At 41.8% G+C, this 26,877-nt stretch overlaps 1 protein-coding gene across 2 annotated transcripts in view; it reads right to left on the bottom strand.

Moving 5' to 3' along the window:
• Positions 1-26,877, bottom strand: part of LOC136587276 (rho GTPase-activating protein 39-like) — a 121,354-nt gene that overhangs the window by 80,529 nt on the left and 13,948 nt on the right. For both annotated transcript variants that reach the window (XM_066585821.1, XM_066585822.1), the window contains exon 2: positions 6,702-7,130. In XM_066585821.1, the coding sequence (XP_066441918.1) occupies positions 6,702-7,130 (429 nt within the window). The remainder of the gene's footprint in view (positions 1-6,701; positions 7,131-26,877) is intronic.

Here is a 26,877-nt window from a genome sequence, read left to right as displayed (position 1 = left end):
TACTTTAGGTACTATCAATTGCGAGATGTAGCCGGGGCTCAGTTTGGAGGTTTGTCTATCCCACTATCCATGACACGGCTGGAGAGCCTGGCGCAGACGTGCAATCTTGTCAAACCGCTGTCGAGTTTTTATGCCCACACGGTGCGGTGCTTGGCCCCGCTAGGCGAAAGGGCCGTACAGAGATGGGAGGGAGATATTCCTGACCTGACCTCAGGGGAGGACGAGGATATACTGGGTGGCTCTGGTCCCCCCCTGGTTAGCGCTAGAGACAAGCTCATCCAAGTTAAATTTCTGCACCGCATATATTATACCCCCTCCAGGTTGTGCACCATGGGCCTGCTCCCTACTGCAACGTGCCCACGATGTTTGGTGGCGGATGGGACGGTCATGCATGTGTTCTGGGAGTGCGCGGTCCTACAGGAATACTGGAGAGACGTGCTTGTCTTCATGGAAACACATCTAGGGGCACCGAGGATCATGCATCCTGGAACGTGTCTCTTTGGGCTTGTGGGAGACCTGCCGGTGGCGGCAGCAACACGTACATTATACAAGTTGTTACTCTTCTATGCAAAAAAAGTGATCCTACTTAATTGGAAACACCCTGGGAGGCCGACTAGGAGTGCATGGATCCGGGTCGTTAATGCTGAAATCCCAATGTACAAATTGACATACATGGCCAGGGGGTGCCCTGAAAAATTCGACAAGATTTGGGATAGCTGGGTGAGTTGCCCCGCGACCGCGTCGGGAGAGCCAAGCCAGGCGGTAGGGGGGGAGTGAGGGAGAGAGAAGGAGGATAAGAAAAGAGAGACATCTGCTAAATCTGCTTTCTACGATAAAACCCTATGCTCAGAAAACTAAATTTTTTTTTTTTCTCCTCTATTCCCACAGTTGTTCTTAAGAGAGTCGCGCCAAGGGGTTGGGGGGGGGGCTAAGTTTAAGTTTTTGGGGTTTTTTTGGGGGGTTTTTCTTTTTTTCTCTTCTTCCTGATTGATCACAGCTGATTTATTCAAGGTTAAACTACTGTTTAGCAATAACTGATAAAGTTAAGAGTTTAAAGGGGGGGGGGGGGCGAAAGAAATAAAAGTACTAGCCAGGTATAGCATGCCAAGAAGAAATATGTATATGTACGCAGGCAAAGGTTATCTCTACCCTGTTTCTCATGATATGTACTAGCTGCTGAATCTGACACCTGCGGTGACAGCTATCCGTGTTTACGTGTTTATATGCTTGTTAATTTCTGGCTAAATAAAATTCCTTTAAAAAAAAAAATCAAGGAATGAAAAGCTTCCATATACACTTAATAATGAATTCAATCCTTACTTTGCTTCACTCGAAGCTAATCCAATGTTGTACCCAATTAGTACAAAAAGGAAAGGCTGTCCCGTTTTGTCCCCCCCCCCCTCCCTCCCAGCCTCCTCCCATTTCTCCCTAGAATCCTATTCCTTGTTTGAAATATGCCTATGGCAATTTTACAAGACCAAAGAAAAAATGTTAATAGTCTTCTATATGTATTTTAATAAAAAATGTATTGCAAAAGAAAAAAAATTGGTGGTGGAGCTACCGTTCGGACCCTGACTGATCAGCTGTGGTCTCAGCTGCTACCAGTGTGTAAGAAGCAGGAAGTAGAGAGCGTCATACACATAGTAGTGGGCTATGCTGGTAATGCAAGCACAGCACACACTGCATTCAATGAGAGCTGCTCCAGCCATTACAATGTGTATGGAGCCATCTGCTTCCAGCCCCGTATACACTGACAGGGTTTGGGACAACAGCTGATCATCCGGTGTCCAAAGCAGTGGACTCCCACTGATCAACTATGGAGGACCTGTCCCGAGGATGGGTCATCAGTACTAACTCCTTTAACTTTTAGTTCTATACATTGATCAGCATTCTGTATAGCACATAAAACTGGGCCTTCTTTCCTATTCTTTTGTTTTCTACACTCTTTTCTCTTAGGTCAGGAAAAATATATTGTAGACTACGAGATGCGGATTCTCATTTCGTGAGACGAGGGGAAAATATGAAGAAACAAAAATAAACTCTTCTGGTTTATCAGGGATCTGATGTAGCTGACTGCCAGTACAGTCCAGGCTACATTACAGTTGGGAAGGCATCAAACATCTGTTAGTCATAAAAGGTGTCATTATCACATCCCATTTCCAATTTGCTCTGAACAAACTATTTTCTGAGGCCCGTTAGCCAAGTCTTGAAGGACGAGTTACTATGTGTGTGATTTCTGGCATTTGTGGCTATAGTAAGTAGCGTATGGATGCTTTCAGAGCTGAATAAAAAGGCAGAAACTAATTATCCATATCTTCAAAAGGAAAGCTAGCTTTAAAACTGCACCGTGTATTTTATAGGTAAAATAACAGTAGATGCTGTTGCAGATCAGAGACGTATATTTTTACATTATACAAACTATAGGCCATCTAAAGCCAATTGCAGATAATCTGATATATCCACATCTGCTCTTCTTCAGTCCCAGTTGCTCCAGCTTGCAACAGGAGTAATTACCGTATTTAGTATTGTGACAACTTAGGGGATGTCAGCTTAATGGGATTGTCATCTCTGGGGTAAAATTAATTGGTACGTGAAGAAATGCACTTAAAGAATGTGGATTTCTGTTCAAACTAGTCGCAAAATTTTTTATTTACTTGGCTCTTCACAGCAGAACATGTCACAGCCTTTCACATCACAGTGCATAAATAGTAAAAATGTACCGAAGTCCTAGACCTGCCAGGCTGCTAACATTACTGTGTCCCTCGCTACACCAGGGAACAAATACTGCCACCTACACTCCGAAAAACCTCTCATCACACGGTGCATCTTTCATCTTGCAGCGCTGTTTCGCACAGTCCTTAGCAGTGCTCGTCTCTTTTTACAGTCAGGAGCCACTTTAGGAGGAGCTCTTATTAAGCCCTTCACCTGGTTGACAATTAAAGGGGTATTTTCATTGTAACAAGTTAACCCAAGTTAAACGTTCTGACAGTGAGGGTGATCAATGAGTGGAACAGGTTGCCACGGGAGGTGGAGAGTTCTCCTTCAATGGAAGTGTTCAAACAAAGGCTGGACAGACATCTGTCTGGGATTATTTAGTGATCCTGCATTGAGCAGGGGGTTGGACCCGATGACCCTGGAAGTCCCTTCCAACTCTAAAATTCTATGAACCTCTATCTATGGGGGTAGGTGATAACTAGCTGATTGGTGGGGGTCTGACTGCTCTTTTTATTCCAATGGGAAGGATAGAGATTGACGAATTCAAGCACTCAGCAATCTCTGTTGCTCTCTTTGTAATGAATGGAGCAGAGGCGCGCCTGCACGACTTTAGCTTTATTCATTTGGGGACAGACCAAACCCTTGTTCTCAGGATCAACAGAGATCCCAGTGGTTGGACCCCCATCAGTCAGCTATTTATTCCTTATCCCACGGATGGGACATAACTTGTTACAACTAGAATACCCTTTTAACTCATTAACAGTAGAGAATACAAGCAGAACCCTTTCCTCAATGGACATTTTTCTGTTCGTTGGCTTCCAAGTGGCCAAAACATGCTAGTACAGTGGCCACTCTGCCACAATATATATAGTATAGTTCCCAAATATATTAGAAACAAAGCTGTAGGTACATGCTGAAACCGTACATTTAGACTACTTCTACAATTTAGATAGCCATCGGCATAATGCTTGTTCAACCGACAGCCATCTTCCCCATGCATGCTCATCTTGATCAAACATGAATGCCTTCTGAACGCAGAGAGGGGAGAGATGATCCTTTTACACGTGACGATTGTTGGGTGCTTAAGCTTTTACACAGGAGTGATGATCACTCAATGAATGGAGGCGAAGCATGTTGGAAATCTCTTTCAGTCGCCCACCTCCATTCACAGTAAACACACAGTTGTGCATAAATGAACGACTGCCCATTTACACAGGCCGATCGTCATTTGATTTTTATGCCTATGTAAAGTGTACAAGAAAGGATCGTGAACTGATTATTGTTCGCTGTCAAGTCGCTGGCAGCATTTACACTGAATGATTATTGTTCAGATTTGCACGATCCAGCGATAATCTTAACAATTGTGATTGGGTGCGGGGCTAGAGGACTGATCCTCATCAGTCCCCTAGTCCCGCCCCTGCTCTCGGGGAAGCCCTCTAGCACTGCCCCGTCTCTCCAGATATGGGGAGATATGTAAGAGATCCCCTGTAGCTCCACCCCCTCTCTCTCGGCTATGGGGGATTCCAAAGCACTTTCGTGATCTTCTTACATTGATTTCAATGGGGCCAGCACTGCTGTTTTTTTGTTTTGTTTTTTTATAGCAACTTGCAGTGAGTGAAAACATCGCAAATGAGAATGACAATTGAAAATCATTGGTTTCAAACTCATGCATTTTCACTCCCTCTCACATTGCTGGAAAATCTCATTGCCAGTGTGGAAGAGTCCTTAGTCAGACCTCATCGAAATACTGTGTCCAGTTCTGGGCACCCCACTTCAAAATAAAGACATGAACAAACTGGAGCAAGTTCAGAGAAGAGTTACCAAGATGGTAAGCGGTCTGCAAATCATGTCCTATGAGGAATAGATAAAGGATCTGGGAATGTTTAGCTTAAAAAAAAGAAGGCTGAGAGGAGACTTAATAGCGGTCTACAAATATCTGAAGGTCTGTCACACTGCAGAGGGATCAGCCCTATTCTCATTTGTACAAGGAAAGACTAGAAGAAATGGGATGAAACTGAAAGGGAGGAGACACAGATCAGATATTAGGGAAAAAGACTTTCTGACAGTAAGGATGATCAATGAGCGGAACAGGTTACCACGGGAGGTGGTGAGTTCTCCTTCAATGAAAGTTTTCAAACAGAAGCTGGACAGACATTTAAAATGTCTGGGATGATTTAGTAGATCCTGCATTGAGCAGACCAGCCCCTTGTTCTCGGGGGCACATTATTGCTGCAGCCAATCACTAGCCATAGAGGTGATGCCAATAAGTATGGTACATGCAAAAGTAATGTTTTTTGTTTTTAATTATATTTGCTGCTGCAAATATTTCTCTTTTCAGCCATCCCCTGAAAATGGTTACAGCAAAAATGTCACGCTCTGACTATCCAGTTGGTATTACACTAAATAAGTCTGCACAGTCTCAAGTATATTAACCCCTTAGTGACTGAGCTTTTTTGCTTTTTTCCATTTTTGTTTTTTCCTACTCCCTTTTAAAAAATTGTAGCTCCTTTATTTATCCATCGAAGTCGCTGTATGAGGGCTTGTTTTTTGCAGGACGAGTTGTATTTTTCAATGGCACTATTTATTGTACCATATAATTTACTGAAAAACTTTTAAAAAATTCTTAGCGGAGAGAAATGGAAAAAAAACACGACATCCCGCCATCTTTCGGTGCATCCTGTTTCTACAGCACACAAATTGCAACAAAAACGACCTGATATTTTTATTCTATGGGTCAGTACGATTGCTACGATACCAAACTTGTATAGTATTTTTTTTGCTGTAGTACTTTTATTTATTTTTTTAAGATATTAAATTTTTTTCAATTATTTTCTGCGGTCATTTTGTGCGCGCAATACCTTTTTTTATTTTTTCGTCGACGTAGTTGAACAAGGTCTCATTTTTTGCGGGATGTCCTGAAGTTTCCGATAGTATCAATTTGGAATACATACGACTTTTTGATCACTTTTTATTGCGTTTTTTCTGGGAGACAGGGTAACTGAAAAAAGTGTATTTCTGGCGTTCTTTAATTTTTTTTTCAGACGACGTTCACCGTGCGGGAAAAATAATGCACTACTTTGATAGATCACACTTTTACAGACGCGGCAATGCCAAATACATATTTTTATTTTATGATTTTGATTTTTTAATAATGGATATGGCAAAAGGGGGGTGATTTAAACTTTTATAACTTTTTTTTTTTAACAATTAAAAAAACTTTGATTATTTTTTTTACATTACTTTGAAGTCCCCCTGGGGGACTTTAACATGCGATGCTTTGATCGCTCCTGCAGTATGACGTAATGCTATAGCATTACGTCATACTGCTTTTTTACAGGCAGTCTTTCAAGCCACCCTGTGTGGATGGCTTGATAGGCAGTCTGCTAAGGCAGCCCTGGGGCCATTCATTAGGCCCCCGGCTGCCATGACACCTGCACGGCTCCCCCGATCTCACCGCGGGGGGACAGCGGCATTTAAAGGGTTAATAGCCGCGATCGGCCGAGCGCAGCTATTGCCCGCGGGTGTCAGCTGTAATAAACAGCTGATGCCCGCGCTGTATGGAGGGAGATAGCGGCGCTACCTCCCTCCATACATGTCCTGCAACAGCAGGACGTAGTTTTACGATAGGGCCGTCACTAAGGGGTTAAAGGAAGTCATCTATAGATATGGATGTAATAGTAGAACTATGCAAGGTAGTAGAGGACAAATGCACAGAGAAATTAAATTTTTTTGACCCCTTGAAGTTAAAGTCCACGTTTTATTCCTGCACTACAATGTGGGGGGAAAAAAATTAAATTGTATATGTACATGACCTCATTCAAAAAAATGGGGATCATATACGTGCGAGATGTGTGCGTACCGCAATGCACAAATCTTGCACGATTTTCACGGTGGTGTAATAGCGGCCTGAGATAGATATTACCAGTAAGGATGAAAATACAGGCTAGTGGCAGCTAAAACATATATATTAATCAAGAGTCACTCACCTTCCAGCATCCTTTCTGCTATCAATGCTGTCTGCTCGTCTTTTGCCTCCATCTTTTCCATAGTCTGACTCTTGCATAAGGACCTCAATGGGAGCATTTGCCCCCTCACTACTTGTGCTACCTCGATGAGAGATCCGTTCTTGGCTGGCACGTGAGCTGAGGCTCGGCTGTGAAGCACGTTTCACTGCTTGCAATTTGGCCAAAGGCACAATGTCGCATTGTTGGGGCCTGTGCCACACAGTTTGATGGCTTAATGCGTTATAATAGTAAAAACGTCCACTCTGCTGATCATAGAGTTCCCACCATTGGTTCTCATCAGACTGGCGCACACTTACACCTGGAGGGGGCTCCCAACCACATTCTCCAGTCGTCAGATTCACGTACATGCGCTCATGAGAGCGCGGCTCAATAATCTCCACCCAGTCTGAGCTGCAAAAACAAAAATAAAACAATTAGACATAATGTCACGGTATTGGACAATACATAATTATGGCATGTATGACCAATTGTAATTCTGCACTTTATGGTAATGTGGGGAATTCAAATTTTCTACAGTGACTTGTAATACTTCAATCATCCTTTGGAATGAGAAATGACAAATATATACAAGTATTTGAGTGATTTCAATAGGTAACGCTGGCCACATTAGTGATTATAGACGGGCGTAAAGGCGGCTGATCTACACCATTTGATGCCAAATGTCATCGCTGACGAAAGGTAGATCTATAGGAGGTGTTAATCTGACATGTTGGATTTTTACAGTTGTCAGGTACAGTTATGGCATAAGTAGGAAGTTCTTAAATTACACAGCGCCTCCAGTGGCCATGAGCCATAAACATTGACAGCTGGTTGCTTTCCGTAAGACACATGGAGTTCGAAATGACAACCTTTTCAGACCAAATGTTAACAATGCCATACAGCTGTCTAATATCATTAGTATATGGGTGGCTTTGTAACCAATCAAATGCTTATTTATTAACCTTTGTTTTGAAACTGTAATTGGGGTGTTGTAGGTTCCTCTAGTCAATACCACTGTTCCCTTTATGTAAAGATCTCAAATATGTACAACTGAAGGAGTTTTCCAAGGAAATAGGTCAGCAATAGTTGATCAGCTGGGATCTGTGACCCTAGCCAATCAGCTGTTCGGGCACCCGCTGTCAATGCTGCTACACATTGGGGTATGGAACGGAAGCTGTTCCAACCCCTTTGTAGTGGCCGACGCTTGATTTTAATGAGCTGAACCTGCAGTTACAAGTGCCGGCCACTACACAGGGGTTGGAGCAGCAGCTTCTGCTCCGTATCCCTGTGTCTAGCAGCAATGACATCAATAGTATTTCCCTGGAAAATCCCTTTAATGAAAGGATAGAAGAAAAAAGGCACAATACAGAACATTTCCATGGTGGTGGTCTTCACTCACAAAAAGCACTACAGGCAAACCCAAGCTTTTGTATCAGAATCAAAGTACTGTCAGAAATAACCCTCTACAACAGCATCAATTTTCTTATTCAGTTAAAATGAGACATTAAAACACAAAAAGGTGGAGATTTTTGAAACGGTCTTAAAAAAAAACCAAAAAAGCGTCTGACTTTTTTCTAGACGATGACTGTATGTTATCAGTCGGTTAAAACAATCGTTTGTTGTTAATTTTCCGTGATGAATTATAATTTTAGTGGAAATTGTTAGTTTCCATCAACTTTAGGCTTTATTTACATGGGCGCTCCGATTTTTGGCCGCCTGCATCGTGGCCAAAAGTCGCATAAAAGACAGGCAGCCGTGACCAAGTTGTGGCTGCCTCTCCCGTTTTCGCACCCATTCAGATGGCTAGGCTGCAGCATACAACACACCTCGAAATACTGTCAGCCGGAGGGAAAAGGGGGTGGAGGGGAAAGCGTTCAGTTCAGTTCTGCTAAACTGCCTCTCTGCCCCTTGCCGGCTGCTGGCAAAAGAAGGGGGCGGGAGCTTTACAGAGCTAGTTGTGCTAAACTCCCTGCCCCTCTCACTGTCCAGTCAGCTAAGATACACACCATAACTTCTCCTTCTGCTATATAACTGCATAAGTAGAAAGATTTGCAATTCAAGAGTCTGTTGCCTATTATTTATAGGTGGTGTTTTGGTCTCATAAACCTACACAATGTGCAGAATTACAGTTGCATACGTAAGATTAGGAAACATACGCAGTAGATAGGTTCGCCTGCACCTGGTGCAAAGATTCAGCTGGTTGACCAAGTCCTGCATCTAAATACCCTGGATAAAGCAAGAGTACTTGTTGGCGCTCCATCTGGGGCACAGCACTGCCAGCCCCCCGGTTATACACCTGTCATATTACAAAAGATATATAGCTTACCCAGTCTGTACTTTCATATAATTGAAATCATTGCAGCCTATTGGTATATATGACACATAAACCAAACTAACACGGTCAGGGAAAATTATTAAATGTACTAAAGTCTAACAAAGTTGTTCCTGCTGTAGCAGATGTATAGTAGAGGGACCTATAAAACTAGACAGGTGCTACGGTTTCATTTTGTCTGCTGCACTTTGGACTTTCATTATCCACGTCCCAGCTTTCAGGGCCAGTGTTTTCGGCAGATGTACTGACTGCACACCATAATATCTTTACTCTAAGTTCATCATTAACGAAGGGGCGCTTTACAAATCATCTGCCTGGACAACAAGTGCTGACTGACAATGAGCATGTTGGTCAGCGCTAGTTCATTATGTTTCACGTGTGCAGATCTGCGTTACTGGGAAAAATAATAGTTACCGTAATATAATAGTTTGCCCCCCAAAATAATAGTTAATACAGTAGTTTGTACCATCACTGGTTGGGTGAGGATCTCTACGTTCATGCAGGAAGATGTGCAGCCGACCAGCGAGTATTTTTAGGTTTGCACAAATGAGCCACTTAGCGGACAAATTAGCATTTGCTTCTTCATCAGCTGATCACTGGCACAATTACATGGCCCGACGAGTGAAGGTTTGTGCCCAGTTAGACCATGTAAAAGGCCCTTAAAATTTCACTCAGGGTCTACAAACAAAAACCAACTCTGGCCTCAACTTTCTTTTCCCCCTAATGACCGAAATAAATCCTTCTTTGCACTTTCTACAAATTATTTTTATGCAACTTGAGTGACATTTGGCAAGTATACTACTGTGAGTAGCATATATTTGGGGCAAAAGGTCTACGATTTGCTCCTATTTCACATTATAAATCTGGTGTAAACTCTGGAAGTTACTCACTTTTCTTTTCAATTGCCAAATTAGGCGAGCAACGAGATGTCCACATTTTTACTACTACAATGTTGCAAGTCATCACTTGTGACATTTTCACAGTGCAGCTTCTGGCAAAAATTGGTATGAACAGCAAAATGTAGGCCATTGTCTTCTGTGGAGTACCAATGTACAATACTCGAGTTTATTGATGCATGTGAACCTGGGCTTAAAAGAGAACCTAACGTGTCTACTGCATAGCTTTGCAGTTGCGTCTCACTGATTCCAACCACCTCTTTCTTTTATTCATACTCACGCCTGTTCCTCTGTATGGGTTCTCCTTACATCCAGCTCCCAGTACTGTGAATGATATTAAGTTGGCAGTCCACCCCCGCTCACTCTCAATCAAGCCTGATGTTGCCCATTCACAGTGTCAGGGACCGCCCACTTGTCACATTCACAGTACTAGTAGCTGAATCAAAGAAGTGTCCATACAGAGGAACGAGAGAGAGTATTAACAAAAGAAAGACATCACTGGAATCGTCAAGGCTGCTGCTTAGCTATGCAGCCGCCCCGGCTGACATGAGACCATGACAGGTCCTTTAACTAGGTTATAAAATTTCACCTTATAGCAATAGTATAAAAGCATTAGAGGTAATTTATCTAGAACTGATTTAATAAAAATAAGTCAGGGCTATCAAAATAGTATCATTTCATGCCGTTTCAACAGAACAAGCCATTTTTATTCAGCACTCTTTGAAGATTTAAATATCTACAAGTATCATTTTGCAATTGTGTGCAAGTTATTACGAAGTTAACGACTATGCCATCTAAAACAGCTCTGTGGTCTATTATTTCAAGAAATACTTTATGTGGTTTGTTTTTGGGTCAAAATGTATAACGCCTGCCAAAGAAAATCTAACAATTATGCACAATAAAAAATGCCTCATCTGGATTTAACTTTAGCGTGTGAATTACAAAAACACTGGGACATTCAATTCTGGCTTTATTAAAAATCTTTGGAAGGACTGCCATATGTAAAAATATTACTATACATTGGTTTTAGATGTGGGATTAGATGTTCGTTTAGTATCGTCAAGTATTTAACACTCAAGCCATCTGGCAGAACTGTTTAAAGGATTTATTGCTTTTAGTCTTTCTATTTCTGTATAGATGGGTTTAACTCTTCCACATCGGATTTTGTGTTTTTGTGCAATTTAGACATGCTTACACCCTCAACCAATCGTGAAAAAACGTCTTGCAGAAATGGTTTAAAAATAAGGAATTCCTTTTTCATTTGTGGGTTATTGAAAAAGTCTTGTCTTCCGTTTTCTGCATTTAGACATCTGCAACCAGTCTGAAAAAATCATTGCAAACTGAAGCTACCACGGAGAACCTATTCTGAGAGACAGGTGTGTGTATATTTCTTCCACCTTACACTAGACATATTACCAACTTGGACATTTAACCTCAGTTTGCCCTACCCGTTGCGGCAATGGTACCTTGGGTTCCACTTCAAAGCCATTGCCCATTGTGAAGGACATGTGGGTCCCTCCCCAACCAGACTCTGAACAGATATACTTCACTAATGTCAACACAAGGAGGTGTGTTAATTGTGAAGCTTATTTACAACCCCAACTCCTATAAATTTGGGACGCCGTGTAAAATGTTAATAAAATGTTAAGAAAACAAGAATGAAAATTTTTGGAAAACTCACATAACCGTATTTTATTTGCCATATCTTATTCACAATAGAACATAGAACACATATCAGAAGTTGAAAGTGAGATATTTTTCTATTTCAATTTTAAAAATTGACTAACTTAGAAATTGATGACAGCAACACATTAAAACTTAGGTTAACAAAAGGCTGGAAAAGTAAGTGGAACTAATGTAAAACAGCAGTGTATAAAAAGAGAACGTTAGAGAGGCAGAGTCTCTCAGAAGCAAAGATGGTCAGAGGTTCACCAATCTGTGAAAAACTGCATCTAAAAATTGTGAAACGAGTTCAGAAAATTGTTTCTCGATATAAAATTGCAAACGCTTTAAATATCCCACCATCTACAGTACATAACATCAAAAGATTCAGAGAATCTGGAGAAATTCATGTGCACAAGGGACAAAGCAGACAGTCAATACTGGATGCTCAAGATCTACGGACCGTCAGGCGTCTCTGCATTAAAAAAAAGGTATGTCTGTACAGTGATGCTGGGGGCGGCAGTTCTGATCCTTATGCAGAGGTTTGAAGCTAATGCTTCTATTTGCTATGTCAATTTCTACAATGATTTAACTTGGACAAAGTTAGGCAAGGAGGTCGAAACAATAAATTGCAGCTATAAATCATCTAGGAAACAAGACTTTACCAATTACTGGATGCATAGATTTTGGACTCCACATAGGGACTCATTCAGATGGACATATTGTACCCATCATCAGCCTTTTGGTTAGTCATTAAAAGGATTCAACCACTGAGGACAGTTTTAGCTGTCTATTAGCTAAGACAGTATAAAAAGCTAATTTTTATTTTATCACAATTTGAATATAACACCCAGACCCCCTGTAGTTGGACTAAGTCAAATTTACTGCACTATATAGCTCTGGGTGCTGTAAATTCGGTTTAACAGAACCTTGAGAAGTCTGGGTTATTTCCAGAATAAAAATAGTTTAATCCAAGTACAATGTGATTGTCTGAATCTGTCAATGCTTGTCCCAACCAGCAAAAACCATCCTGAACCTCATGTGTGATCAGCAATGAAAATGTATCTTAAAAACAGTAGCACACATTTTTATTTTAGGATGCTTCAATTCTCAGATCAGGAAAATCAAAGTGCTTTAACAGCCCTGTGAGCCTGACCCAAACAGGCGGTGCATTCCATCATTAACAATATGTTCTTGAGTTTCAACAGAGGGATGTTCATTACATTATGACTGGGGTCTAAAGGCCCATTTATGCATAACGATTATCACTCAAAATTCATTCAACTGAACGAATTTGAGCGATTGTCTATTTGGATGTGGAAAAATAAATAAATAAAAATAAATCGCTCACTTGTCACTCATGGTTGTTTAAAAAAACCTTGTTGGCTCACTGGCTTCTCTTCCTGTATAAATGCTACCCCGTCAGCGCTTACCACAGGAAGGGGGAAGCGCTGAGCAAGAAGCAGACGAGAAACCAGCGGCAAGTCTTTTAATAGCTAACTAGCTTCATTTGCATGTATTTAGAGAAGAGCAGGCGGTCTGTTCTCTAAATACTTCGCTATTGTTCTCCAGCGGGACAGCAGCTGCCCGTGGAGAACTGAGCGTGCGGTCCCTCTCATCAGGAACGATGGAGTTTAAGCTGAGCTGAACCCAGCGATGGACGAAAAGTGCACAGTAAATGCATGGTTGGCACACATTTACAGGCAGCGATTATCGCTCAAAAGATGGCTTTTGAGCAAATTTTGAGCGATAATCGTTGTGTGTAAAAGGGCCTTTAATGGCATTGCATTATCTTATCATGCATCATAAGCAAACGGTGAACCATGTTTTCAAAGCAAATGCAAAGAATTAAAATGCAGTACTTGTTTGCCAGCCTTAGTATAGCATTCGCATGCTATGTGGAATGGCCTGCAGAAAAGATACTTAGAAGTCATTTATAAGTAGAGCAGGATGCCACCGGTATCCTAAAACTTCACAATGCAGTGACAAAATAAGGAGAGAACAAATCTATTGAATAGGTCTGGCAAGTTGACTCTGGGCTGGATTGTCACTTCAGACTAGAGTATTGTAGAAGTCTGCTGCAGAAAAACCTCCTAACCAAAGGCATACACTAGTAATGCCCAAGTATGCGTGTTCTATTCCTATCCTGGCACATTGGTCAATCCAACCACGCACAAATCCTCCAAGTTAATGGAAGTCACAGCCAAAAATCTGTCTAGAAACAAGAACTCGGCTGGAGTCCTAAAATGAAGGCAGCCGCCGGCAGTTGTCTAAGGTGGAACAGATGCCTAAGAAATCTAAATTTCCATCAAATTCACTGTACAAAACCAGATCTACTGGCAAGGCAAAATCCCACATGTAATAGGATGTATTTAAAAAGTTTAAAGGTTCTTCCCTATGTGGCAGAACAGAAAACTGCCACTACTATTAGGTTTACATTTATTTGTCCTCATCATCTCTATCTGAACAATGCAAGGGTTTCCCTGCTTTCTTTAGTTTTAGGACAGGCGGGTCGGATTCCGCTCGTGGGAGCTGACCCTGCCTGCGGCCAAGGACTTTTTTTTTTTTTTACCGGTCCTGGTCTTCTCCCTCCTGTCTGGGTCTTCTTTCTTCTACACTGCAGATGCATGCGGGCGTGCTGGGTGCATGCGCAGTACACTTTTTAAAAAAAATTTTAAACTCTTGCTTTCTCGCGGATCCGCGGCACGTCTGCACTGTCAGGATGGCTTCCATTGACTTCAATAGAAGCAGTTAGTGTGGGATGCGCACAGAAATGCAGAAGGGCAGTCATTCATTGACGAAAGACTAGTAATTATTAGGACATTATAGTAGCAGTGTGTCTGGTGGCACATCACACTCCCAGAAGCTTGATTACCACAAAAGACAAACACAGCTTGGCGCCTCCCACAGCAGTGACATCACCACAGGTCCTTTAGCCCACTGGATCTCTGTGGTGGTGGTAGGTCAGTGTATTCTGTCAGGACTGCTTAGTTGTGTAGGAAATTATAGTACCAGTGTTTCTGGTGGCGCAATGTGCCACACAGCTCTGCTGCATGGTACATGTACACACATCAGTGACATCACCACAGGTCCTTTAGCCCACTGGATCTCTGTGGTGGTGGTAGGTTGTTGTCTTCTCTCAGGACTGCTGAGCTGTGTCTTCTGAGATAATAACGGCTTAGTTGTATTCTCAGTGCGTTAGTTTTGTCCTCTCCTTCCAAGAGCCCTAACTGTGGCGTTCTTCTGTCGGTCAGACTCTGTATTTTATATATGTTGTAGGACCTTCGGTGGCATCACCAAGGGGTGGAGCAATGACATCAGCAGGGGGCAGAGTATGAGAAGCACTCACACACATACATTAGACAAGTGGTCGTTAGTAGTTTGACTACTTATCTAGATGGCCAGATAGTTGCTTGGTTTTTTGGTGAGCCAAAAATCAAAGGACTCAGCCAAGTGAGCAATTTGTTGCTCTGTGCCCTGTTGGTGGCCACTATCACCCCAAATCGCTATTATTTGGGCAATATTTGCATAGTGTAAAAGGTACCTTAAGGATGCTTTGTACTCCTGAAAAGTGCAAATGGCAACTTTTGTATCTTTGAGAGATCTTAATGGAAGTTCAATAAAGCCAGAATTTGTTTCCCTTCATGAATGCTGGACCTTTTACTAATTTTGCTTACACAGATTAATAGTTCTGCGTGTCCTAATGAGTGGGACAATAATTTGACCTATGACATAAGCTTCTGCTTCCTGACTGGGTTCAAGCATGAGCCGATACGCCAATAGGAAAAGTCAGTGTCGGTAAAACATCTGTCCATCTGTGGCCAGTTTAACTGACTTTTTCTGGGCAATTGCATGCAATCTATTGTTTCCTGTAAACTATTTCAGGCTTTCAGGAGGCTGACCGCAGGATTCTTTAATGGAATTATTGACAGAAAAGATCACGCGTTACCTGATATATATATATATCCAATTCTGCAACCCTCCAAAAACACATTTTTGAAAACCTCCAAAAACATATTTTTGAATCACATTAGTAACTCATCATTTAAGCTGCATAATTAAGGTTTATATTTGGCTTTAAAGGACCACATTTATGCCGTCTGTAATTTGCCATTTAGAAAAAGAAGGGGAATACTCAGACACACACTATTCTGTTAACCAAAACCTCACGAAGCAGCCATTACACAGGCTGGAACAAGGATATCTCTGTTGCTTCATTGAATAGCACATACCACAGTTGCTGCAGGCAACATTCTACACATACAGCCAACTATATATATATAGAATCAATGGAAAATGGTGGAACTAATTTTCTCTCTGATAAACTTAATGAAGAAGTACTTTTTAAGCCAACTATTCCCGACAGGCTGTATACACAATACTCGACTAAGGAATAACAGCTGAACGACAGAATGAATGTATTACTTTCTTTATATATACACATACATATTTATTAAGGAACTTTACAATGTTACGAATGGAGTAATATGGAATATAAAACATTGGAAATTTTCATAGCTGTAACAATACAATAAACGTTTAAATGGTCTGTTTAATTTCTGAACGTGCTCAGATTTCCCAGCAACCTTTGTGACACTAGGGAGATCTTGACTATGGGTGGCTTTACAAGGGACAACTATGTGCAAACTGTCTTTTGCTACAAAATTTGCTACACTACTGTTCTGTGTAAAGGCATACAAAACAGAAGTCGTTCATATGCCAATAACTGCTGGAACGACTGTTGCAAACCGCTATTCGGATGATAGTTTCCCCATGTGAAGCCACCCTATGACTTCCATTAGGATTCCATAGAGAATGCATAGTTGCAGATTAGATTAGCAGCATCCTAGAATTAACAATCACTGAGAAATATGCCTGCTACTACTGTGACATCACTACATATTACAAGCGTCAATGGGCAAGTTTGACGATGATTACACGTTAGCTGGCACCTGAACACTTGCTTAGGTTACAGCTATTCCTCCCTACCCCTTGCCATACGCATTCAGATGGGCAGAGCATGCGCATGTTTCAATGAGGAGAGGGGGATATACTGCTGCCCAACACATCAGTCAGGCACTTATTACCTGTGAATACAAGGGATTCGCCATCATGAACTCTAATGCCCCTTTTACACGGACCGAGAATCTCACGATTTTCGTTTACCCAATCGAGCTAGCTAGTGACGTCATCACGAGCTCGTCAACGCTTGCGCAGGGTGTTGAGAACTGTACACTAACCGTTGAGTGTTTCAAGTTTCATCTCCCTTATTTGCACATTCCTATGTGAAACACTGATCAATAAGAGGTTAAACTGTGTGAGACGTGAATGAGCCGGCACTGTTTTTTATACTGGCTGAAAATGAAAAACAAACGAGGAGCGTACGATTCTCACTCATCGTTGGCGGTGTCAAAACTGAACGATCATCATTCAGGTTTCACTCAGTCTAAAACGCAGCATAAGGGCTTATTCACACGAGCGTATATCGGCTGGCAATTTCACAGCTGGCTGATATATGCTACCATCTGATGCAGGGGTTCGGCATATATGCCGTCGGGCGGTGGGAGACTGCTTAGCAATGCTTAGCTGTCTCCCCTTCCCAGCTCTCTGCAAGGGGAGGAGGCAGGATGGGGTGGGAGCTAGTGTGCAGAGTTCCCACCCACTCTCCTCTTTATGCCGATGTTTGCAATGGAGTTTAGATCCGCCCCCTTCCATTGCAAACAGTGGCAAGGGGCAGAGAGGAGAAAAGAAGAGAGAAGGAGTTTAGCAGTCACGCTGCTAAACTCCCTCCCACCTCCCTTCTCCGGCCGCTGCCATTACCTCCCATAGGAGTCTATGGCAGCGGCTGTAGTTCGCCAGAAAGATAGGATAATTGTTCCGTATAATAAGCACCTTAACATGCCAATCCATCTTTTACCCTATATCTATCGCTGAGGCAAAGTTAGGAGACACACCCCAACTCCCACCCCTAAACACTATAGAAGGCCCAACATAGATACCGTGTTTTCCCAAAAATAAGACACTGTCATATTAATTTTTGCCCCAAAAGAGGCAGTGTGTCTTCTTTTTTGGAGCTGTATGGCTGTGAATGATCAATTGCCGGCTCTGATTGGCTGGCACTCAATCCAATCACAGCACTCGCTTGCTGGAGGCGGGGTATTCAAAGCCCCGTTACCAGAAGGAGAGTTCTGTGTCAGTGCAGAGGACATGGCAGGGGTAGGGGTTATTATCGGGGTAAGGCTTATTTCTGTGGAAAAACGGTAGTTTGGGCAGGGTTGGAAACTGCTAAAATTCAGCTTTTGTTTCTAGAAGAAAAGAGGAACCAGATGTGTCAGGCACCTGTCTCTCTCTCTCTCTTAGTGACCCAGAGGGCGGCCAAGCTCACACAAGCACGTTGTGAAACGCTGCGTGTATAACTGCTGCGTTTTACCGCTGTGTAAGCTGGCGTATCGCTGTATATCACTGCGATTTTTTACTACACATGATAGCGTATCTCGTGCACACTGTCATGCGCAGTCTAATTGTACATGTGCAGCTTTTATTATGCATCAATAGCGAACACTAGGGCTCTATCTCACGTAATGCGCTGTCAAATAGAGCATGCTGTGTTATTTCTTACATGCGTATTATACACAATGTATATATGCAAGTGTGAATGAATCAATAAAAAAAAAATCAATGTACTTTCATTGACTCCATTCACTGCGTATTAAACGTGCGTACATTGCGCATGTAATACACTATTAAATTACACTGGTGCGAGCCTGGCCACATCCTAATAGGGAATTTTACTAGAGGTTCCCTAAAGCTGTGCATCTGCACATGACTGTACCTAGTGCACATTATTATAAACATCAAGTAGGGATTAAAGATAAAATAAATTAAAAAGTCACAAATAGCCCAATTTCCATTTCTTTTATTCCACACTTCAGGCTACTCTCCAGCGAGAAGACAAATCAGTGAGACCCTGGGAAGGTTTCCAAGATATTAGAAGGTTGCATCCTGTGCCAGGAATGTGCATTTTACAAACATCTCAGAGTTCCCCCTTTCCTGCTCCGTTTTATATATATTTTTAAACCTTAGCTGAAAAAGCAGAAAGAACAAAAGAAAAAAAAATCCAGGAAGACAAATGCATGAAATTATACATGGTTTACTATTGGCTGAAAATGGAAGAGTTGTTACATAAAAAGTTATGTTATTTGGTCGTTATTTTGTATCATGTATGGAAGTATAAAAGGAATAAGACTTCAGTAGAACAGGAAGAGTATTACCAAACCCTCTCACACCACCGTATCCATTTTCTGGGAATCTGAACCATTCCAAACTTGCTAACTAAGGGCGCTTTTAAACGGGGCGACCTGTGGGGCTCAGATGTCTGACAGGTCATCCCCAGATGCCCGACAGGTTGTCCTAGCTTTCGTAGATGAACGACTTGCCTGTTTACACAGGCCAATCTGTCGCTCAGTTTTTATGCGTGCAGAAACTGACTGACAGATGAATTTATCATTTGTCGTTCAGTTGCGCACGCATTCAGAAAGAACGATAATAATCATTAAAATTCTCGCTGATCGCGAAAATCTGAACAATTTGTCGTTTTGGCTTGTGTAAAAGGGCCGAAACGCAAATACAACCCAGAAGGCTTAGAGCACATTTTCCAATATGATGGATAACTTTTTGGCATGGTTAAAAGAAAGAAAACACAATACATATAGCCCCACGTTTTATTGGCTGTATCATCAGAAATTACCTAATGTTTAAACATTTTATACTTAATTTTTTTTAAACATACTACTTTTTCTTCTTTAGGTTTGGGTGATATTTTTTTCTTCATTTTCCTTAAAAAATCTTAAAACCTTTAACTTTTCACTCTGGCCACTAAGCCCAATAGGCTGAGACTTTCTGCTGTGTAGAGAAGACTTGGTCACTAACACTACTGCATTACAATGTGGATCCCTCCGCCATCCAGAATATGAAATAATATAAGTTAATTGGCTACTAAGTATTACTTATACTTTGGTGACACCCAATTCTTCTCTTTTTACAATCAAGCCTGACTCATGGATTTATATAACTTGCACGCAGCAAGTTATATCCCAATAAATAGTTTCAGAGGAAATTTAAAAAATACATATATATTATATTATATATATCCAATTATTCTTGAGAAATAAAAATGTCGCCGACCTATCTATATGCTTATGGACATCACATGGAAAGAATTTAAATTTGCTATGTTCTTATTGGCATGTTCTGTAGTGATGGCGTTGTACAAGATGGGAAAAACTTGCTGAAAGCTGAAAACAATTAAAATGGACTAAAGGCTGATTTACACGCAACGATTATCGCTCAAAATTCGTTTAAACGATGGCTTTTGAGCAATAATTGTACAGTATAAATGGTCCCATCGTTTGCTTTTCTGCCGAACGATGGATTTCATGCAAGCATGAAATCCATAGTTCGTGATAGCGGGGACCGCATGCTGAGTTCTTCTTGGGTGCGCTGATAACACTGTTTTCATCTGCAGTCTCATGGCAGAACAAAGGGGCTGTATGCAGATAACAGACCACATGCTGTTCTCTGCATATAGCTCGGGGAAGCTCATTTACATGGGCATTAGTGCCCATTAGTAGCTTATGCAAAATGATTGCTCAAACTGTCAAACTATCTTATGAACAAATTTTGATCAATCATCTTTTCGTGTAAATGGGGCTTTAGGCCAAGTTCACACTGGTGTTCTTTCCCCCATCCACATTGTTCAAGCCCTGTCCTCAAAGCTGACAAAAAGAACCACCAAAAGTGTTGAATCCAACATATGCCAGATCTCTCCAGCTGCTGTCATGCAGGCAGAAACTTACTAGGAGAAAATAGTGCAGCATGCGGCGTTATTTGCTCTGGGATTTAATGTCCAATCTCCACTGAAAGCTCCTAACAGAGCCTCCAACGTAGATGTGAACACAGTTTAGGCTAGTTTCACATTGCATTTGTGAAACCAGCACGGATTCCGTCCTGCATTTGGGAAACTGCATGGGGATGAAAGCTGGATGGACCAATGGGTAAAATCTGCAAAATGGAGACCTCTTCGACCTCTGTCTCACATTCTCCCCTATGACACCATTCAGGTTCTATCCTGAGCTCTGATCCATGCAGTTTTCTCCATGGAGGACACAGCCAGCGCAAGTTTCACAAAACACAATGTGAAACAAGCTTACATATCTAATATAAGGTAACTGTTCACAAAAAAACAAAAACCACAAAGTATGTGTAACAGGAGACTGCCTGGGGCTCCGGTCTAGAACATAGTGATAGGATCAATATCTTCTCTGCCGAGACTGATGAGAGTTGGTTATTCGGAATGAACGCCCAAGATCCTTCAGTCATAAGAGCCTAAAACTGTAAAATGAATGCTTACATGTTGTGGCCCTACTTGAGAGGCTCAGAAAAAAAAATTGCTATAGTTGTGAAATTGCCAACCCAAGAAATCATGACCATATATATAATCAAGCTAGTTAATTGTAACTTATGGGCAGCACGGTGCCTTAGTGCTTGGCACTGTTACCTTGTGGTGCTAGGGTCCTTGGTTCAAACCCCACTAAGGACAACATTTGCATGAGGCTTGCATGTTCTCCCCATGTTTGCATGGGTTTCTCCCACACTCCAAAAACATACAGATAGGTGACTTAAGATTGTGAGCCCCAATGGGGACAGGACTAGAGATGAGCGAGCGTACTCGGAAAAGCACTACTCGCTCGAGTAATGTGCTTTATCCGAGTATCGCTGTGCTCGTCCCTGAAGATTCGGGTGCCGCTGTGGCTGACAGGTGAGTCGCAGCGGGGAGCAGGGGAGAGCGGGCGGGAGAGAGGGAGAGAAAGATCTCCCCTCCGTTCCTCCCCGCTCTCCTCTGCAGCTCCCCGCTCCGTGCCGGCACCCGAATCTTCAGTGACGAGCACAGCGATACTCGGATAAAGCAAATTACTCGAGCGAGTAGTGCTTTTCCGAGTACGCTCGCTCATCTCTAGACAGGACCAAATATCATGTGATGTAAGATGCAAGTGTTCGATAAATAAAGGCAATTATTTTTCACATTGGCCACCATTTTTACAAGTAAGACCATACAATTTTGCTTTATATTAGCTTTGTATTTTTTCCAAAAATTTCTATTACACTCTCCCACCTTTGAGATAAGGCGGCAGACTGGTGAATGTTATATCCAGCCAAAAATGACTGCTTTCATTACCTGTGAGGATGAGCCAGTTCTTACGCAGGGGCAATTTGCTCATTCTTATCACTAACGAGAACCTATTAAAATCCCATCATTGCTCATCATGTTGATATATGCTTTTCAGAATAGCAGTTGCTTAGTAGGACGCCAACCCACAATACACCGCACACTTCTTTAGAAAGAGGGTTTTGTTAGAAACTATAATTTCTGTATCTTGTCCGCAGTTGTCTTTTATATCTTTGTTTGAACACAATATAAAAGGTGAATACTCACACAGGTGGAGCGCCAAAGACCCAAGTCCTTCTATTTATGAATTCTTTTACAGCTAGATTAGGTTTCATAGTTAATAAACAATACTGCAGACAAAAGAGCAGGACGGGAGAGGTGTACTTTGTAGACAAGACTCATCATGCCACCGTATGAATAATACAGACCAAGGAATTCTACATATGAGACAGACGGGAACTTACTTTATTATCTCCATCAAATCAGTCATCTTTCATTCATGTCGTTAGAAATGCTGTGCTTAGATGTAACGATTGCCGTTAAAAAAAATCGTTTAAATGAGCTAAAGTGAACTATAATTGTTCGGTATAAATACAAGCCAATGAGCGAATAATGAACAAGAATCGTTCACTTTGTGTTCGTCATTCAGTTTCAGCCAACATCAAAAGCTCGTTGGCTCATTCACTTATCTTTGTGGTTAAACACTCCCCGCTCAGGGTGCATTCACACAAGCATGTGCGTACATAGGTGCACACAAAACAGTGCACAATGGGGCCGAGGGTGCAGCCGGTGGCCCCATTAAAAGCAATGGGCTGCTGGCAACCCTTGCAATGATTTTCGGTGAAGGGCTTAAAATATAAACCCTTCCCTTAAAAATTATCCCTGGTTTGTGTAAAAAAAAAAATAAATTATATACATATAATCCCCACCTGCTGAAAGAGATTCAGAGCAGTGCAGGGAGAAGACGCGCCTAAGCCCCAGCAGCTGTGGAGAGGAGAGTATATATATATTTATTATTTTTAACACATTCTAGGGATGATTTTTCAAGGAAGGGCTTATATTTAAAGCCCTTCCCTGAAAATCTCTGCAGGGCTTGCTAGTAGGCCATTGCTTTCAATGGGGCTGCAGAAGTTTCGGTCCCATTGAAAGCAATGGGAGAACATGGCGATCCTCTGCCACAGCTGTGGCAGGGGAATTCTTCAGCCCCGCCGGGAGTCCCCTTGTCACTGAATTGACATGCACCACGGACCTATGGTACACGCATGTCCTATGTTTTATAGGTACGTGCATTTGCACGCTTGTAAAACACGGACATGTGAACACACCATAGGGAACCCATGGTTCTAAACAGATGCATGGTTTTGTGCGCACCTATGTACGCACACGCTCGTCTGAAAGCGCCCTCAGTGTTTGGCTATATTCACACAGGTAAGACTCTTTGGTGATTTTTTTTCATTGCAAGACATACAAAAAATGAACGCCATTCTTTTGAACAGGCTTAGTCCCATGAGAAATTTTTTCCCCTTCACATTGATGCTGTGAGGTTTAAGGGGGAAAAAAAAGGATCACAGCATGCTCTATCGCCCGTTGATTTCAATGGGACCTTAAAAGACATTGCATGCCATGCGATGTTTCGCACTGAAATCAATGGGAAACACTTGAGATCCTTTGATGCGTCTGAAACACATGCCTGGGGATTGCAATTTCATAGAAGCGATGGATGTAAAGTGTTTTTCATTCAAAAACGCCTCCTATGGGAAAAATGCACGTTCCCAAGTGCGTTATCGAGCCGAGTTTCTGGCCATGCCATTTTTAATCAAAACAATTGATATAATCCTAGGTTGTAAATGCACCCGTGAAAGTTTAGACCGTTCCCTATTATATCCTGTTTATTCTAGGTAAAACTTGAAAACTCCCAGAATGCACCCCTAAATCTATGAATTTACTGAAACAGGATGACTTTATCGGAGTCTGAGCTGGGTGCCACAGCATAAACCTTACTGAGTCTTTCCTTGGATTTCTTGAATCATGCACAATGGAGAATATAATATTTTGTTAAGCAATGCCAAGTTCTCCAACTCTTAATGAGAGCAGCAAAATAGTCTAAAATCAGAGGGAAAGAAAAGCATAGCAAAGCACGCCAACAGTTTAAGAGACAGGTTGACCTACAAAATTATGGCATGTTAATGTACATGCTGACATCAGAACCAGGGAAACCCAGGCAGATGCTGGGAACAATGACTTACAGCGCCCCTGGCAATTCAAGTAAGCATACCTTATATGCTTGTAAAACTAAAAGCCAAGGGCATGCATACACTCTGAATCAACCTCTTAATGCAACTTTCAAAGTTACTTTGAAATGTTTATAGAACAGAAAATAGTATTGCTGCAGCAGAATTGTGGATAGATGCATGTCCCAACACATCAACCATGAAGTCTGCCATGTAGGTTTGCTCTAACATGCTGCGGCAATACAACAGGCTACAGGATTGCATCAGCAAAATCAGAATATGCCGAGTAATGATTTGGCAGTGACTGAGAAGTGTAGCATATTGGCTGGCCAAGGGCAACTGGAAAAGACTATATGGAAAAATTAATTTGGCTGCAATTCATCAGACACAACAGATAGCACATGTAAAGGCCCATTTACGCTGAGCGATGATTGCTCAAAAAACGCTAAAAAGCGATAGTTTGAGCAATAATCGTTGCACTTTTCGGCCACTGCTAGCTGATCGTTAAATTCAGTCCAACCTAAAAATCGTAGTTTAGCCTAATCAGCAGTTCTCCACGGGGAGTGCTGATAGCATTCTTTCCCATGGAGAACAAAGGAACTGAATGCAGATAATAGCCCATGGGCTATTAACTGCATACAGCGAAGGCTTCACTTGCACACTTAACTGCTATTAAGTAGCTGACTAGCTACTTAATAGTTTATGCAAAATGATCGCTCAAAGCTGTCGTTTGAGCGATCATCACTCCTTGTAAATGGGCCTTCAGACAGGAGGGACAATGTTGCCCGTGTAGCTTTAGGCTGGGGGTACACAGATATTGTTACCAGTGATTTCCTGCCACATGAACCCTCTGTCAGCCAGAAAAACTGCACAAGGTACAAACAAAACCAAACAAGAGACAAACATTTGTATAGTATGAACCATTGCAACATTTTGTGTAAATAATAAAAAAAAAACTATAGTAGTACATTTATCACTTTTTAATGTATTAATATTCAAGTATTTGTTAATCAAGGTGGCCTCCGCTCTTCTGCAAGTATGAACTTAGCTTTTCACTAGGGCAAGTTTGGAACAGGCAAAGAATGATCTGCCAGGAGGCAATCGAAGTCTACCCACCGGAGTGTATATTAAAAGTCAAAAACCTATGCATAAATTTACATAATAAGAACGGAGGAAGGGATGTGTGATCAGCCTAGACAGAAAACATTCTGGTATCCTGCTGTGAGTTGTGATAGGTTGGCCCTAGGCTGCCTTCACACTGGCGTGAAAATAGCGCGCGATTTGTGCGTTGCGACACGTGCAAATATGAGCCCTATTTTTAGCATGGGGTCATACACGAGTGATGTTTTCCTGCATGGCACCGCGATGCCATGCGGGAAACATCACATCATATTCTATCTTGTGCGTGCCCTCACATCGAAGAGCCTAATGTTGTCAATGGGGCGGGTGGCAGCCACTCACCCCGTGCTAGTTGTACGTGATGCGATGTCCCTTCTTCCCCAAAGTAATGCTAGGTTGTTTGGAAATAAAAATGCCTCTTATCCTCAGGGAAAGTCACATGGTGGGGAGCACGATATGGGGGCGGGATTCATGCCTTATTCAAATGGGAGTGCGCAATTGTGGTCAGTGAAAAACTTCAAGAAAAGGGATGAATTTCCAGCTTCTTCACACAACGTCTTTCTTTATTATAAATTCATGCTAGGGACACGAGGCACAAACAAAAACGCCTTGTTGGCAGCGACGCATTTCGGCAGCAACTTCTGCCTTTGCAGCAGAAACGCTGCGAACAAAACGCTTTATCTGTGTCTTGTGTTCGGAGCATGAATTTATAATAAAGAAATTGTGTGAAGAAGCTGGAAATGCATCCCTTTTCTTGAAGTATATTCTCTGCTGCTTGGACTCGCAGCTAGCCAAGGCTCCACACATGCTTTCAGCAGACTAACGGAATGAATGCCCCGTTACATTCAAGGTGAGCTACTTGTTTTTACGGTGTAAAACTGACTGTTTTATATAAATTTGTGCTTTTAATTCTCTGTTAATCCCGCACGGTCGCTCTACATGATGACGCCAGTACCCCTGACCTATCCGCAATATCAACTGTGGATAGGCCGCAGGTTTGGACAGCATCCATTGACTTCAATAGAAGCCTACTGTGCGGAATCCGCACAAAAAGAGAGAATGCTGCAATTTTGTTTCCGCTCGTGGAAATCGCTGTTTGCTCATGTGACGGATCACAGATTCCTCAATTCAAACCAGGTTGCCTTGATCAGAGCTAAGGCTGATCTCAAACAGTCAGCTGTTTAAGTGCCATAGTCAGAGCTGATCGCGTGTCTAAACAGTCAACACAATTGGGGAACACCCCATCAACATCCCCCCATCATGATCAGAGGGTGCCGATGGGGGTAGCATAGCAGCCTACTGAAGGCTCCCATGCGTAAGTGCCTATTCAAGCTCTGACTGAGGCAGGTTTTCAAAGATTTCAAAAGTCACTATATACTGCAATACTGAAGTATTGCAGTATAAAGTTCAAGGGATCGAACAATAATGATAAATAAAAATGTAAGAGAAAGGATTTTATTATTTTTTTTAAATGTTAAAACTCTAAGTATATTTAAAAAAAAATAATAATTTTTTTTTCCAGCACAATGAATTGAACTGACTCCTAGAACAAAATTCATGTAATTTTTACTGAATGCTATAAAAACAAACCACCAAAAATGACGCAATTGCATTTTCCTTTTCTCCCCACTTATTTTCTTCAAGTTTTTCCATACATTATACTGTGCATTAAATGTTACCCTTAAAAAAAATA

This window comes from Eleutherodactylus coqui, chromosome 13, assembly GCF_035609145.1.
Source record: "Eleutherodactylus coqui strain aEleCoq1 chromosome 13, aEleCoq1.hap1, whole genome shotgun sequence".
Lineage (NCBI taxonomy): Eukaryota > Metazoa > Chordata > Amphibia > Anura > Eleutherodactylidae > Eleutherodactylus > Eleutherodactylus coqui.
Note: the sequence above shows the minus strand (reverse complement) of the source record. Positions and strands in the feature narration are given on the sequence as shown.